At 36.4% G+C, this 15,162-nt stretch overlaps 1 protein-coding gene and 1 non-coding gene across 2 annotated transcripts in view; one reads left to right on the top strand and one right to left on the bottom strand.

The window, feature by feature from the left end:
- RAD18 (RAD18 E3 ubiquitin protein ligase) overlaps positions 1 to 15,162 on the bottom strand; it is an 89,047-nt gene that overhangs the window by 47,803 nt on the left and 26,082 nt on the right. The window contains exon 7 of the mRNA XM_030801812.1: positions 11,841 to 12,025. Within this exon, the coding sequence (XP_030657672.1) occupies positions 11,841 to 12,025 (185 nt within the window). The remainder of the gene's footprint in view (positions 1 to 11,840; positions 12,026 to 15,162) is intronic.
- LOC115832202 lies at positions 7,389 to 7,526 on the top strand. Its single transcript, XR_004027638.1, has one exon. It is a non-coding gene; the product is annotated as a small nucleolar RNA SNORA43 (small nucleolar RNA).

Below are 15,162 nucleotides of genomic sequence, written 5' to 3'. Positions count from 1 at the left end.
CGGAGAATGACTTTGACAAGTTGAGAGAAGAAGGCTTCAGATGATCAAACTTCTCTGAGCTAAAGGAGGAGGTTCGAACGCATGGCAAAGAAGTTAAAAACCTTGAAAAAAGATTAGAGGAATGGCTAACTAGAATAACCAATGAAGAGAAGCCCTTAAAGGACCTGATGGAGCTGAAAAACATGGCACAAGAACTACATGACGAATGCACAAGCTTCAGTAGCCAATTCGATCAATTGGAAGAAAGGGTATCAGCGATGGAAGATCAAATGAATGAAATGAAGCAAGAAGAGAAGTTTAGAGAAAAAAGAATAAAAAGAAACGAACAAAGCCTACAAGAAATATGGGACTATGCGAAAAGACCAAATCTATGTCTGATTGGTGTACCTGAAAGTGACGGGGAGAATGGAACCAAGTTGGAAAACACTCTGCAGGATATTATCCAGGAGAACTTCCCCAATCTAGCAAGGCAGGCCAACATTCACATTCAGGAAATACAGAGAACACCACAAAGATACTCCTCGAGAAGAGCAACTCCAAGACACATAATTGTCAGATTCACCAAAGTTGAAATGAAGGAAAAAATGTTAAGGGCAGCCAGAGAGAAAGGTCAGATTACCCACAAAGGGAAGCCCATCAGACTAACAGCTGATCTCTTGGCAGAAACTCTACAAGCCAGAAGAGAGTGGGGGCCAATATTCAGCATTCTTAAAGAAAAGAATTTTCAACCCAGAATTTCCTCTCCAGCCAAACTAAGCTTCATAAGTGAAGGAGAAATAAAATCCTTTACAGACAAGCAAATGCTGAGAGATTTTGTCACCACCAGGCCTGCCCTAAAAGAGCTCTGAAGGAAGCACTAAACATGGAAAGGAACAACCAGTACCAGCCACTGCAAAAACATGCCAAATTGTAAAGACCATTAAGGCTAGGAAGAAACTGCATCAACTAATGAGCAAAATAACCAGCTAACATCATAATGACAGGATGAAATTCACACATAATATTAACTTTAAATGTAAATGGGCTAAATGCTCCAATTAAAAGACACAGACTGGCAAATTGGATAAAGAGTCAAGACCCAGCAGTGTGCTGTATTCAGGAAACTCATCTCACGTGCAGAGACACACATAGGCTCAAAATAAAGGGATGGAGGAAGATCTACCAAGCAAATGGAAAACAACAAAAGGCAGCGGTTGCAATCCTAGTCTCTGATAAAACAGACTTTAAACCAACAAAGATCAAAAGAGACAAAGAAGGCCATTACATAATGGTAAAGGGATCAATTCAACAAGAAGAGCTAACTATCCTAAATATGTATGCACCCAATACAGGAGCACCCAGATTCATAAAGCAAGTCCTTAGAGGCCTATAAAGAGACTTAGAATCCCACACAATAATAATGGGAGATTTTAACACCCCACTGTCAACATTAGACAAATCAACGAGACAGAAAGTTAACAAAGATATCCAGGAATTGAACTCAGCTCTGCACCAAGCAGACCTAATAGACATCTACAGAACTCTCCACCCCAAATCAACAGAATATACATTCTTCTCAGGACCGCACCACACTTATTCCAAAATTGACCACATAGTTGGAAGTAAAGCACTCCTCAGCAAATGTAAAAGAACAGAAATTATAACAAACTGTCTCTCAGACCACAGTGCAATCAAACTAGAACTCAGGATTAAGAAACTCACTCACAACCGCTCAACTACATGCAAACTGAACAACCTGTTCCTGAATGACTACTGGGTACATAATGAAATGAAGGCAGAAATAAAGATGTTCTTTGAAACCAACAAGAACAAAGACACAACATACCAGAATCTCTGGGACACATTTAAAGCAGTGTGTAGGGGGAAATTTATAGCACTAAATGCCCACAAGAGAAAGCAGGGAAGATCTAAAATTGACATCCTAACATCACAATTAAAAGAACTAGAGAAGCAAGAGCAAACACATTCAAAAGCTAGCAGAAGGCAAGAAATAACTAAGATCAGAGCAGAACTGAAGGAGATAGAGACACGAAAAACCCTTCAAAAAAATCAATGAATCCAAGAGCTGGTTTTTTGAAAAAATCAACAAAATTAATAGACTGCTAGCAAGACTAATAAGGAAGAAAAGAGAGAAGAATCAAACAGAAGCAATAAAAAATGATAAAGGGGATATCACCACCGATCCCACAGAAATACAAACTACCATCAGAGAATACTACAAACACTTCTACACAAATAAACTAGAAAATCTAGAAGAAACGGAAAAATTCCTCAACACATACACCCTCCCAAGACTAAACCAGGAAGAAGTTGAATCTCTGAATAGACCAATAACAGCCTCTGAAATTGAGGCAATAATTAATAGCCTACTAACCAAAAAACGTCCAGGACCAGAGAGATTCACAGCCAAATTCTACCAGAGGTATAAGGAGGAGCTGGTACTGTTCCTTCTGAAACTATTCCAATCAACAGAAAAAAAGGGAATCCTCCCTAACTCATTTTATGAGGCCAGCATCATCCTGATACCAAAGCCTGGCAGAGACACAACCAAAAAAGAGAATTTTAGACCAATATCCCTGATGAACAATGATGCAAAAATACTCAATAAAAATACTGGCAAACTGAAGCCAGCAACACATCAATAAGCTTATCCACCATGATCAAGTGGGCTTCATTGCTGGGATGCAAGGCTGGTTCAACATACGCAAATCAATAAATGTAATCCAGCATATAAACAGAACCAATGACAAAAACCACATGATTATCTCAGTAGATGCAGAAACGGCCTTTGACAAAATTCAACAGCCCTTCATGCTAAAAACTCTCAATAAATTAGGTATTGATGGGACATATCTCAAAATAATAAGAGCTATCTATGACAAACCCACAGCCAATATCATACTGAATGGGCAAAAACTGGAAGCATTCCCTTTGAAAATTGGCACAAGACAGGGATGCCCTCTCTCACCACTCCTATTCAACATAGTGCTGGAAGTTCTGGCCAGGGCAATCAGGCAGGAGAAGGAAATAAAGGGTATTCGATTAGGAAAAGAGGAAGTCAAATTGTCGCTATTTGCAGATGACATGATTGTATATCTAGAAAACCCCACTGTCTCAGCCCAAAATCTCCTTGAGCTGATAAGCAACTTCAGCAAAGTCTCAGGATACAAAATCAATGTGCAAAAATCAGAAGCATTCTTATACACCAATCACAGACAGAGAGCCAAATCATGAGTGAACTCCCATTCACAGTTGCTTCAAAGAGAATAAAATACCTAGGAATCCAACTTACAAGGGATGTGAAGGACCTCTTCAAGGAGAACTACAAACCACTGCTCAATGAAATAAAAGAGGATACAAACAAATGGAAGAACATTCCATGCTCATGGGTAGGAAGAATCAATATCGTGAAAATGGCCATACTGCCCAAGGTAATTTACAGATTCAATGCCATCCCCATCAAGCTACCAATGACTTTCTTCACAGAATTGGAAAAAACTACTTTAAAGTTCATATGGAATCAAAAAAGAGCCCACACTGCCAAGTCAATCCTAAGCCAAAAGAACAAAGCTGGAGGCATCACGCTAGTTGACTTCAAACTATACTACAAGGCTACAGTAACCAAAACAGCATGGTACTGGTACCAAAACAGAGATATAGACCAATGGAACAGAACAGAGCCCTCAGAAATTGCTGCATATCTATGACTATCTGATCTTTGACAAACCTAACAAAAACAAGAAATGGGGAAAGGATTTCCTATTTAACAAATGGTGCTGGGAAAACTGGCTAGCCATATGTAGAAAGCTGAAACTGGATCCCTTCCTCACACCTTATACAAAAATTAATTCAAGATGGATTAAAGACTTAAATGTTAGACCTAAAACCATAAAAACCCTAGAAGAAAACCTAGGCAATACCATTCAGGACATAGGCATGGGCAAGGACTTCATGTCTAAAACACCAAAAGCAATGGCAGCAAAAGCCAAAATTGACAAACGGGATCTAATTAAACTAAAGAGCTTCTGCACAGCGAAAGAAACTACCATCAGAGTGAACAGGCAACCTACAGAATGGGAGAAAATTTTTGCAATCTACTCATCTGACAAAGGGCTAATATCCAGAATCTAAAATGAACTCAAACAAATTCACAAGAAAAAAACAAACAACCCCATCAAAAAGTGGGCAAAGGATATGAACAGACACTTCTCAAAAGAAGACATTTATGCAGCCAAAAGACACATGAAAAAATGCTCATCATCACTGGCCATCAGAGAAATGCAAATCAAAACCACAATGAGATGCCATCTCACACCAGTTAGAATGACCATCATTAAAAAGTCAGGAAACGACAGGTGCTGGAGAGGATGTGGAGAAATAGGAACACTTTTACACTGTTGGTGGGACTGTAAACTAGTTCAACCATTGTGGAAGTCAGTGTGGCGATTCCTCAGGGATCTAGAACTAGAAATACCATTTGACCCAGCCATCCCATTACTGGGTGTATACCCAAAGGATTATAAACCATGCTGCTATAAAGACACATGCACACGTATGTTTACTGTGGCACTATTCACAATGGCAAAGACTAGGAACCAACCCAAATATCCAACAATGATAGACTGGGTTAAGAAAATGTGGCACATATACACCATGGAATACTATGCAGCCACAAAAATGATGAGTTCGTGTCCTTTGTAGGGACATGGAAGAAGCTGGAAATCATCATTCTCAGCAAACTATCGCAAGGACAGAAAACCAAACACCGCATGTTCTCACTCATAGGTGGGAACTGAACAATGAGAACACATGGACACAGGAAGGGGAACATCACACACTGGGGCCTGTTTTGGGGTGGGGGGGGAGGGATAGCATTAGGAGATATACCTAATGTAAATGACGAGTTAATGGGTGCAACACACCAACATGGCACATGCATACATATGTAACAAACCTGCACGTTGTGCACATGTACCCTAAAACTTAAAGTATAATAAATAAATTTAAAAAAGAATAAAAGTCATAAGGTCCTTCCATTATACATGAAGTAGTATACTATTCATTGAAGGTAGACTAAGTTAAAAATGCATATAGTAAACTAGAGCAATCACCCCTACAAAAAAACAAAAAGAAGTACAGCTCATAAAATGAGATAACATAAAAAACTAAAAAATACTCAGTTAATCCAAAAGAAAGCAGGAAATGAAAAAAACAAAAGAATGATAGAATAGCAAACAAGCAAGATGGCAGATATAAACCCAACCAAATAGAATAAATGAAATTAAAATAGTTTAAACCCTACAATTTAATGATAGAGCTTGTCAAATTAAATTAAAAAAGAAAATCCAAACCATATACGGCTTATAATAAAACACAGCTTAAACATAATGATACAACAGGTTTAAAGAAAAATGAAATAAAGTAGTTGCTATACTCATATCAGATAGAATTTTGAGACAGGAATATTGCCAGAGACAAAGACATATATGCCATAATAATAAACAGGCTAACTAATCAAGAAGATACATAATAATACTAAGAGATTCAAAATATAACAAAACTGAAAATATTGACAGGGAAAATGAAAAATCTATAAATATAGTTGGATATTTCAAAAAGCTTTTCAGTAATTGATAGAATCAGTAAACAGAATATCAGCAAGGACGCTGAAGACTTGAATACACTATCAAGCAAATTTACATAGCATTTACAGATCACTGCACAAAAAAGCAAACTTTTCAAGTATTTATGCAATATTCACCAGGAAGACCTAACACCTAAGTTATGAAGCACGTCTCGGTAAATGTGAAAGGTCTGAAATCATACAGAACAGGTTCTTTGGCCAACATTGAATTAAATTAGAAATGAATAATAAAAAGATACCTAAGAAATAACCAAATCTTTAAAAATTAAACAATACTTCTATTTAACATGAGTCAAAGAAGAATACACAACAAAAACTAGAAAATATTTCAACTGAATGAAAAGGTAAATACAACCTATCAATGTCTGTGAATGTAGGTAAAATAGTACTTAGACAAAAATCTGTATTTTAAATACATCGAGAACAATCTGAAATTAATTATCTAAACTTCCACCATAATAAGCTAAAAAAAGAAGAGCAAATTAAACCTAAAGTAAGTAGAAAGAAGGAAATCATAAAAGACTGGAATTCAATGAAATAAAAAAACAGACAAAAACTGAGAAAAAGCAATTTGAGGAAAATGAAGCTGAAGGATGATTCTTTAGAAAAATGAGAAAAATTAATAACTTATAGGTAGAACCACCAGGAAAAAAGAAGACACATTTTCAGTATAGAAAATGAAAGACAGTAAATTACCACAAATCCCATAGATATTAAAAGGTTAACAAGAAAATGTTACTTAAAAAAAAAAAAAAAAAGAACCTTCTGGCTATAGATTCAACAACTTAGATGAAATGAACACATTCCTTGCTAAAGATGAATGGTTAGTTTAATATTCAAAAATTAATTAGTGTAATGTAAATCAATACCACACCCACTAGGAAAAAGACAGACTAACAGGTGTTGGCAAGGACATGGAGCAACTGGAATTAATTTTTTTTTTTTTTTGAGATGGAGTCTCACTCTGTTGCCCAGGCTGGAGTGCAATGGCACGATCTCAGCTCACTGCAACCTCTGCCTCCTGGGTTCACCCAATTCTCCTGTCTCAGCCTCCTGAGTAGCTGGGATTACAGGCACCCACCACCACGCCCAGCTAATTTTTTGTATTTTAAGTAGAGATGGGGCTTCACCCTGTTGGCCAGGCTGGTCTCCAACTCCTGACCTCAGGTGATCCACCTGCCTCGGCCTCCCAAAGTGCTGGGATTACAGGCATAAGCCACTGCGCCCGGCACAGCTGGAACTCTTATACATTGCTAGTAGGATGTAAAATGGTGTAGCCACTTTGGACAACAGTCTAGCAATTCCTCAAAATGTTAAAATAGAATTACCATATGACTCAGCAATTCTACTCTTAGGTAAAGACACAATAGAAATGAAAACATATGTCCACATAAAAATTTGTATATAAATGTTCATAACAGCATTATTTATAATAGCCAAAAAGTGGAAAAATGTCAGATTTGAACTAATGAACAGACACAAAGATGTGACATATTCATACAGTGGAATATTATTTGGCAATGAAAAAATAAATGAGTATTGACCACAGATAAACCTTGAAAACATACTAAGTGAAAGAAGTTAGTTTATAAAAGGCCACATGCTATATGGTTCCACTTAAATGGAATATCCAGAATAGACAACTCTATAGAGACATTGTTAAGATATCAATTCTCAGCTGATCTATGTAATCTCACTCAAAATCCCAAAAGGTACACACTAATAAACTGACTGCCCTGCAGATGCTGTCCTGGACCTGCCAGCTGCACAGATGCAGATGCTCTGCTATGCCTGTAACATCGGGGCAAAGTGAAAGTGGCTATTTCTACACTCAGTGTTCAGAAAACAGTGAACAACAAGAATGGATAATAGCCTGACATTTCTTAGGGGAACAACAACAACAAAACTGAGTCTAACATTTATATGGAATTGCAAAGGACCTAGAACAATTTTGAGAACACAGTTGAAGGACTTATACTACCTGATAATTTTAAGACTTACTATAAAGTTACAGAAATCAAGAGTGTGTCATGAGTGAAAGGACAGATACATAAATTAGTAGAACAGAATAGATTCTAGATAGATTCACATGCTATATACGTGGCTGATAGGTTTTTGACAATGGAGGCAAAGTAATTCAATGGGGAAAGGATAGTCTTTTTAACAAACGGTGCTGAAAAACTAGATATACATATTTTTTAAATAAACCTTGACATTTACCTTCCACCATACAGAAAAACTAAATGAAAATGGATCATAGATTTAAATATAAAAGATAAAGTTATAAAACTCCTAGAAAATAACACAGGAGAAAATTTTTGTGATCTTAGGATAAGCAAATATTTTGTTGACATGCAACACAATTGTATACATAAAAAATCATGAAATGATACACAAGAAGCATAAATCATAAAAAAACTAAATTAAATTTCATCAAAATTAAAACTCTCTGCTCTTCAAAGACATCATTAAGAAAATGACAAGGTAAGCCACATACTAAGATAAAATATTCACAACACATATATTTAACAAATTCAGTATCCAGAATATATAAATAACTTACAAATCAATAAAAAGAGTTAAGGGGCAGAATATTTCAATGGAGCCTTTATCAAAGAAAATTTACAAATAGCAAATAAAAATATCGAAAGATGGGAGACACCACTAGTCACAGGAAAATGCAAATTAAAACCATCATGAGACACTACTACTACACATTGACTAGAATGGCTAAAATTAAGAAGAATGAAAATACCAAGTGTTAGCAAGGGTGTGGCAAAAGTGGGATTCTCTCACAGTGCAAAATGGTTCAGTCATTTGAAAAACTGTATGGCAGGTTCTTATAGTTACATCTCCCACATGACCAGCAATTCCACTCCACCCAAGAGAAATGAAAACATATGGTTACATAAAGATCTGTGAACCCATGTTCATAACAGCTTTACTGATAATAAAAAAACTGGACACAGTCCAGTTGTCGATTAACAGGCGAAGGGATATACAAATTGTGGCATGGCCATAAAGCAGAACACTGCTTGGCAATAAAAAATAAATTTACTGGCCAGGCACGGTGGCTCATGCCTGTAATCCCAGCACTTTGGGAGGCAGAGGCGGGCAGATCACAAGGTCAAGAACCCAGGAGGCGGAGCTTGCAGTGAGCCGAGATTGTGCCACTGCACTCCAGCCTGGACGACAGAGCGAGACTCCGTCTCAAAAAAAAAGAATTCAAGACTAGCCTGGCCAATATGGTGAAACCCCATCTCTACTAAAAATACAAAAATTAGCTGGGCATGGTGGGGGGCACCTGTAGTCCCAGCTACTTGGGAGGCTGAGGCAGGAGCATTGCTTGAACCTGGGAGGCGGAGGTTACAGTGAGCTGAGATCACGCCATTGCACTCCAGCCTGGCCGACAGAGAGAGACTCTGTCTCAAAATAAATAAATAAATAAATAAATAAATGCATGCATGCATGCACTACTGGTAAAAGTAACAACATGGAAAAATCTCAAAAGTATTACGCTAAGTGACAGATGCCATATGTAAAACGCTACATACTATACAATTTGTGTAATTCCATTTATGTGACAGTCTAGAAAAGGTAAAATTATAGGGACAAAAAAAGAGATCAGTGTTTCCTGAGGTCTTAGAGTAAAGGAGAGGGAATATACAGCAAAGGGGCACTGGAACTTTTGCTGATGAAGGAAATGTTCTACATTTCAGTTAGAGCAATGGCTAAATGACAATATACATTTGCCTAAATTCATCTAACTATACACTTTTAAAGGATGTATTATATGTAAGTAAATTATACATCAATAAAAAGGGCACATACAAAAAGTGACAAGCCATTGGATATAAGGAAACTATACAAAAACCAGTTGTATTTTTCTGTACAAGCAACTAATAAAAATTGACATTTTAGAATAAAACATTGTGTACCACTGCATCAAAAATATCAAAGAATAACTCTTTAAAAAGATGTGTGAGACCTTCACACTGAAAAATGCAAAACAGTACTGACAAAAATCAAAGATGAAAAAAGGGATAAACCATATTCATGAATTGGAAGACTCAAATACTGTACATATATTAACTATCCCAAAATTGATCTATAAATTCAATGTAATCCCAATTTAAAAACTTATATGGAAATACAAAAGGCCTAGAAAAAACAAGTCAACCTCAATAAACAAAACTGGAAGAACTATATTACCACACAGCAAGACCTATTACAAATTACTCATAAAGTACTTAAGACACACATTATTTATCCTGCTCAATGGTAAATAATAGCCCAATGGAACAAAACAATGTCCAGGCCTACACATGTATAATTTGCTGATTCTCAGCCAAGACTTCTGGCAATTCAGTGGGAGAAGGGATGGCATTTCAATAAGGGGTGCTGCATCAATTGGTTATTCATATGGAAAAAAAAACAAAACAATCTTGTCCTCTACCTCACAACATATGCTAAAATCAATTCCAGATAAACTGTACATCAAAATTTAGGAGCAAGACAATAAAGTTTTAAAAGAAAACAAGAGAAGATCCACATGATCTTGAAGTAGGCTAAGGCAAAGCACTGATCAAAAGGAAAAATGTAATGAATTGGACTATTTTAGGAATGTCTACTCTTCAATGATGCCATTAAGAGAGTGAAAAGGTGAAATTAGAAATGTACATACATCCAGCAAAAGATTTTTATCCAGGAAATTTCAATTACTCCCACAAATAAGAATAAAAATAGACCCACAGAAGAATTGGACATAGATTTAAACAAGTATTTCACCAAAGAGGACATCCAGATGGCCAACAAGCATATAAAATTTATAAGTCATTAAGGAAATGCAAATTAAAATAACAAGGTACTACCATGGACCCACTAGAATGGTAAAATGGAGAGTTAACAATGGTGATGTTGTCAAGGGTGCAGAACAACTGACACCCTCATACCCATACCCTCCTGATGAAAGTGTACATGACTACTGAATTTGGGGCTGTGTCCATGAAAGCTGAATATCTGCAAATATATAACACCAATTCCATTCCTGTATATATATATCCAACAGCAACATGCACCTATGTGCACCACAAGATATATAAAAGATTATTTGTAGCAGCATTATTAATAGAGAAAAAGTGGGAACAAAATGAAATGTTTATTAAACACTGAATGGATAAGATGATACATTTATACAATGGAATACAACAAAAATGAAAAAAATCATGACCATATAATAAAACATGAATGAATCTTATAATGCACAAATGAGGGCAGGCACAAAAGAATACGTAAGCTATTGGCCCTTTATTTAAAGATCAAACATAGGCAAAATGAACATATGGGGTTAGAAGTCAAGATAGTGGTCAAATGTGAGAATGAAGTACTGAATGGGAGGGGGAAGATAGGGCTTTTGGGATGCTGGTAGTGATCTCAGTAGTGGCTACAATGACATTTCACTTTATGAAATTTACTTTGTGATAATTCACCAAACAATACACTTATAATTTGTGTGTTTTAATGTTTGCATGTTATTCTCCAAGTTTTTAAAAATCAGGCAATTCTATATGTTAATAGAAAGAACTCCCATATATGTGTGTGGTTTAATGAAAAGAACCAACCATTAAATAGTGCACTACACAGAATACTACCATTTTGTAAAAACAGTAATGAAAAGGATATATGTTTGTGTACAATAATCATAACGGCAACATTTACTGAAAGCTAACTACTTGCTAAGGTACTGTGCTAGGCACTTTTCATGCCTTTTATCATTTATTCCACTCAACATTATGAAGTAGGTAGTTATTATAACCCTTATTTTATGAAGGAGAAAACAAAGATACAGATATCAAGTAACGTGCCCACAGTCACCAAGCCACAAAGCTGAAAAACGGGCACTGTAACCCAGGCTCTCCAGATCCACTCTTCTCCACCACACTCTCCTAGATAGGCACATGAGAAACTGGCAATGGGGTGCCTCTGAGAAGGGATCTGGGGATTGGAAGGCAGGCTGAGAAGAAGGCTGGCTTGTCATAGCATAGTCTAGGTACCTTTTGAAGGAATATATTTGCATGTCTTATCTATTATCAAAAATGTATTTATTTACAATATTTTTCTATGGTTTATAATTTCTGAGCTACACAAAATTGCTTTATCCAGAAGGTAAGCATAACTCACTGTTTTATTACTTTACCTGATTTAGGATGCAAAGCATCGCATTGGGCATTGTACATGTGTACAAATTCTTGGTGCCTTTTAATGAGCTGTTGTTTATTTCCTTGAATAGATAATCCATGCTCTTTTAGCTTTTTCTTTAAATCACGATCAGAGAGCAAATTATATACAGTTTTGGGCAGCGGCTTCCTTTTGTGAACAGAACTGAAAAGGGGGGAAGATCCCTGATGATTATTGTGAATTATCAAATGCTTTTCATGTAAAATGGCAAATAAATTCTGATTCAACACCTGGGTGACTGGGAAAATAGTGGAACCATTAGATTAAAAAGGGGAGAGAAAAATCAAGTTTGCGGATAAAGTTGAGTGTCTGACATGATGTATCTGAGGTGCTGGTAAGACATTCAGACACAGGGGCCTAGGTGGCACCAGAAGTGAGAGACTTGGATCTCAAAAAGAGGTCAGACCTACAGAGGCACGCTTAGAAGACATATATGTAATGCTTGTGGAATATGCTATGAGGACTTCACTTAGAATCACACTTACATAGATCTATTCAATTTTCCACCTCTTTAAAGCATGCTAGAAATTCTAGTGGGCTAAAATTCAAGCTACATAAAAGTACCAAGGACTTGAGACAATTCCATAAACAGGAACTTCTTAGTGAGTTTTAATTCATTTTATCTGATTATAGCAGGTTCTCTACCTGGCTCAGCTTTATGGCAATTAGATGCTTAACAAAAATGTGCTCAAGGAAGTCATTACACTTGCTATCATTTCAAAATAAGAATAGCAAAGATTCAGGTGAAAATTAACAGAAACTTGAAATAATAGGTTTATCCAAAAAACAAGTTTTTACAAAGGATTTGCATATAACCAGCTCACACAAGGCTGTCCCAAGCGTTAGTGTACCTAAGAAGCACCTAAAGAATTTATTTAAAATGCAGATTCTCCATCCCCTTCTCCACACCATCCACCAACTGGGGTTCAGGTCTGAAGTGGAGCTCTCAAATCTCTATTTTCAACAAGGTTCTCTAGAGTAAATTTGATATAAACGGTCCAATAATCAAACAGAGAAATATTACAGTCAGGTATAGACTGAAAACAATCAAAAATTTCTCTATTAACCAACAGAGCCATTCCCCAAATAAATTATGTCTTTTATGCTGTATTAATAAGGTCTAAAAGCCAGAAATAACTAATTAACTGTGAAAAGACCTGCAAACTCTTGATAGATTATATTTTTCTGAAAATTGCTCTTCTTACAATGACAACACATCAGACTCTACAAGATTGATAAAATTATGGCAAAATGAAATCTCAGTAGGTAGCAACAGCTGAATCATTTTGTGTTTACAGAAGCACAGCACACAGGGAGAGATGATTCATTAAGTCTGTATCTAAAATATTTGTTTTATCAAGGATAGATGATTAAACTGTGACTGTGAAATTCCAGTGAAGAACTGTACTGTTCACTGGCATTTACAATAAAAAGCACCACCAGAGACCAACAATTTCTATCAGGAATTTTAAAACATGAAACCTGATAAATGTTTCCCCAAACATGAAAATGACATTGATTTTTCTTCCATGATTTAGTGGAACTGAGTAATACATTTAAGAGGCCTCAGAATCTGAGGCAGTTCTGACATGGTTTTATATACAAGGGTTAAGGGCTGCCACTCACATTCAGCAGATGGCCTGTCAGAATATTGTGGAGGAGACAGGAAAACTCGCAGGGCCTCTTCTCTATGACCTGACTCTGGGGCTGGGATACAATTAAAGAAGGACATGGCCCAGTGTTGTCTTCAGAATCTCCACAAACACCAGTTTTGTAAGACAGAAGTGATGAGGACAGAAAGGCTTGGCAGTCAAATAAATTTAGGAATTACTGAATTAAACAAAACCTAACAGTTACCCTTAATGTAGGATTTCTCAAAGCCTTTAACACACTAAGAGGGGGATCCAGGAGGTAGTGCTTGTAAGTTCACTACAGAGCACTGGCAGGACTATAGTATTCTTTGAAGCAGGAATTTAAACCACTATTAGAACTTAATTGCACATGGACGAGTATGTCTTTAAATAAACTGACAGCATCAGAAATGATGTATCAGAAATGTATTCGAACTGATGGATGGATCTAGAAAAAGGGGAGTCCACGCAAGATAATCAGTGCAGATTCCTTGCTCTTCCAAAAGAATATACTCAGCTTCTATATTCCCAACTCACACATTTCTAAAGAGAAAAGCAGGTCATCAAACTCTCGTGGCTTATGGGAAATAATCCTTAGGACTATTCATTTACTCCAAATCACCACTAAGCAACCTAAAAATCTAAATTTTATTCTCATTAACAAACTTACCCACTAGGTGGGAGTACTGTGCATGCAAAACTGCCCTAGGTTTGGACTCAAGTATGTCTACCTTAATAAAGCACCATTGTGCCTTATATGTTAGCTTTTGTAAGTTGTAACAGTATGAATCTGACCCTCGAAATCTGCATTCACTCCAAATTTACTCATAAAAATTAAGTGATGTATTTTCTTTAATCACAAAAAATAATACTATGGCTCTGTCTTATTAACATGGTTTTTGGAAAATACTCTTCAAAGTCCTTCAAAACAGACTGAACATAGAAGCAAATCATTCTTTCATCCCCACTTCCCAGATACCATTAATTTCTTCAGCTTCCCTCCTCTTCTTTTCCAAATCTCTCTGAATTATCACCTATTATCTTCCCCTTGCCTCCTGTTTCAGAAGGGTCCTTTCTGCATGTCAAAGATAACCTCATTACTGGGCTCTTGTGCTCCTCACTTTCTTCCATTTATCCTCTGCTCTTTCCCTGGAAATAGTGGAAGGAAAGAGACTGAAGGCTTAAACTCCTATTTTTAAAAATAACATCCCTTGATCTTTATGCCACTCACTGCTTCTCCAAAACTACCATCTCATCTTTCTCCCGTCATCACCAGACTCATCTAAATTGTGTCTTCTGCTTATTATCCACTGATTCCTTAATGCCTTGCAATTTAAGTTTGACTAGTATTTCATTCCTGAACAACTTATATGTGTAACAATAGTGGACTAGTATAAGAAATTACAGTTATTTTCATGTACAAGGGAGGTAGAATAGCACAGTTGTTTAGATGCAAATACTGAGCTGACAATTTATTAGTTACAATACCTGGATGGTGTGGGGGTGGGGTGGGATATGACATTACATTTCATATATGCATTTTTGTACCCTTTTATATCATATATATTTATATAATTTCCTAGTCAAAAATTTTTGAAAAATTCTATTTTAAATTTTAAAACTTCTGAGCATCCTAAAGATCAGAGAAAG

Source organism: Nomascus leucogenys, chromosome 21 (assembly GCF_006542625.1).
Source record: "Nomascus leucogenys isolate Asia chromosome 21, Asia_NLE_v1, whole genome shotgun sequence".
NCBI lineage: Eukaryota > Metazoa > Chordata > Mammalia > Primates > Hylobatidae > Nomascus > Nomascus leucogenys.
Note: the sequence above shows the minus strand (reverse complement) of the source record. Positions and strands in the feature narration are given on the sequence as shown.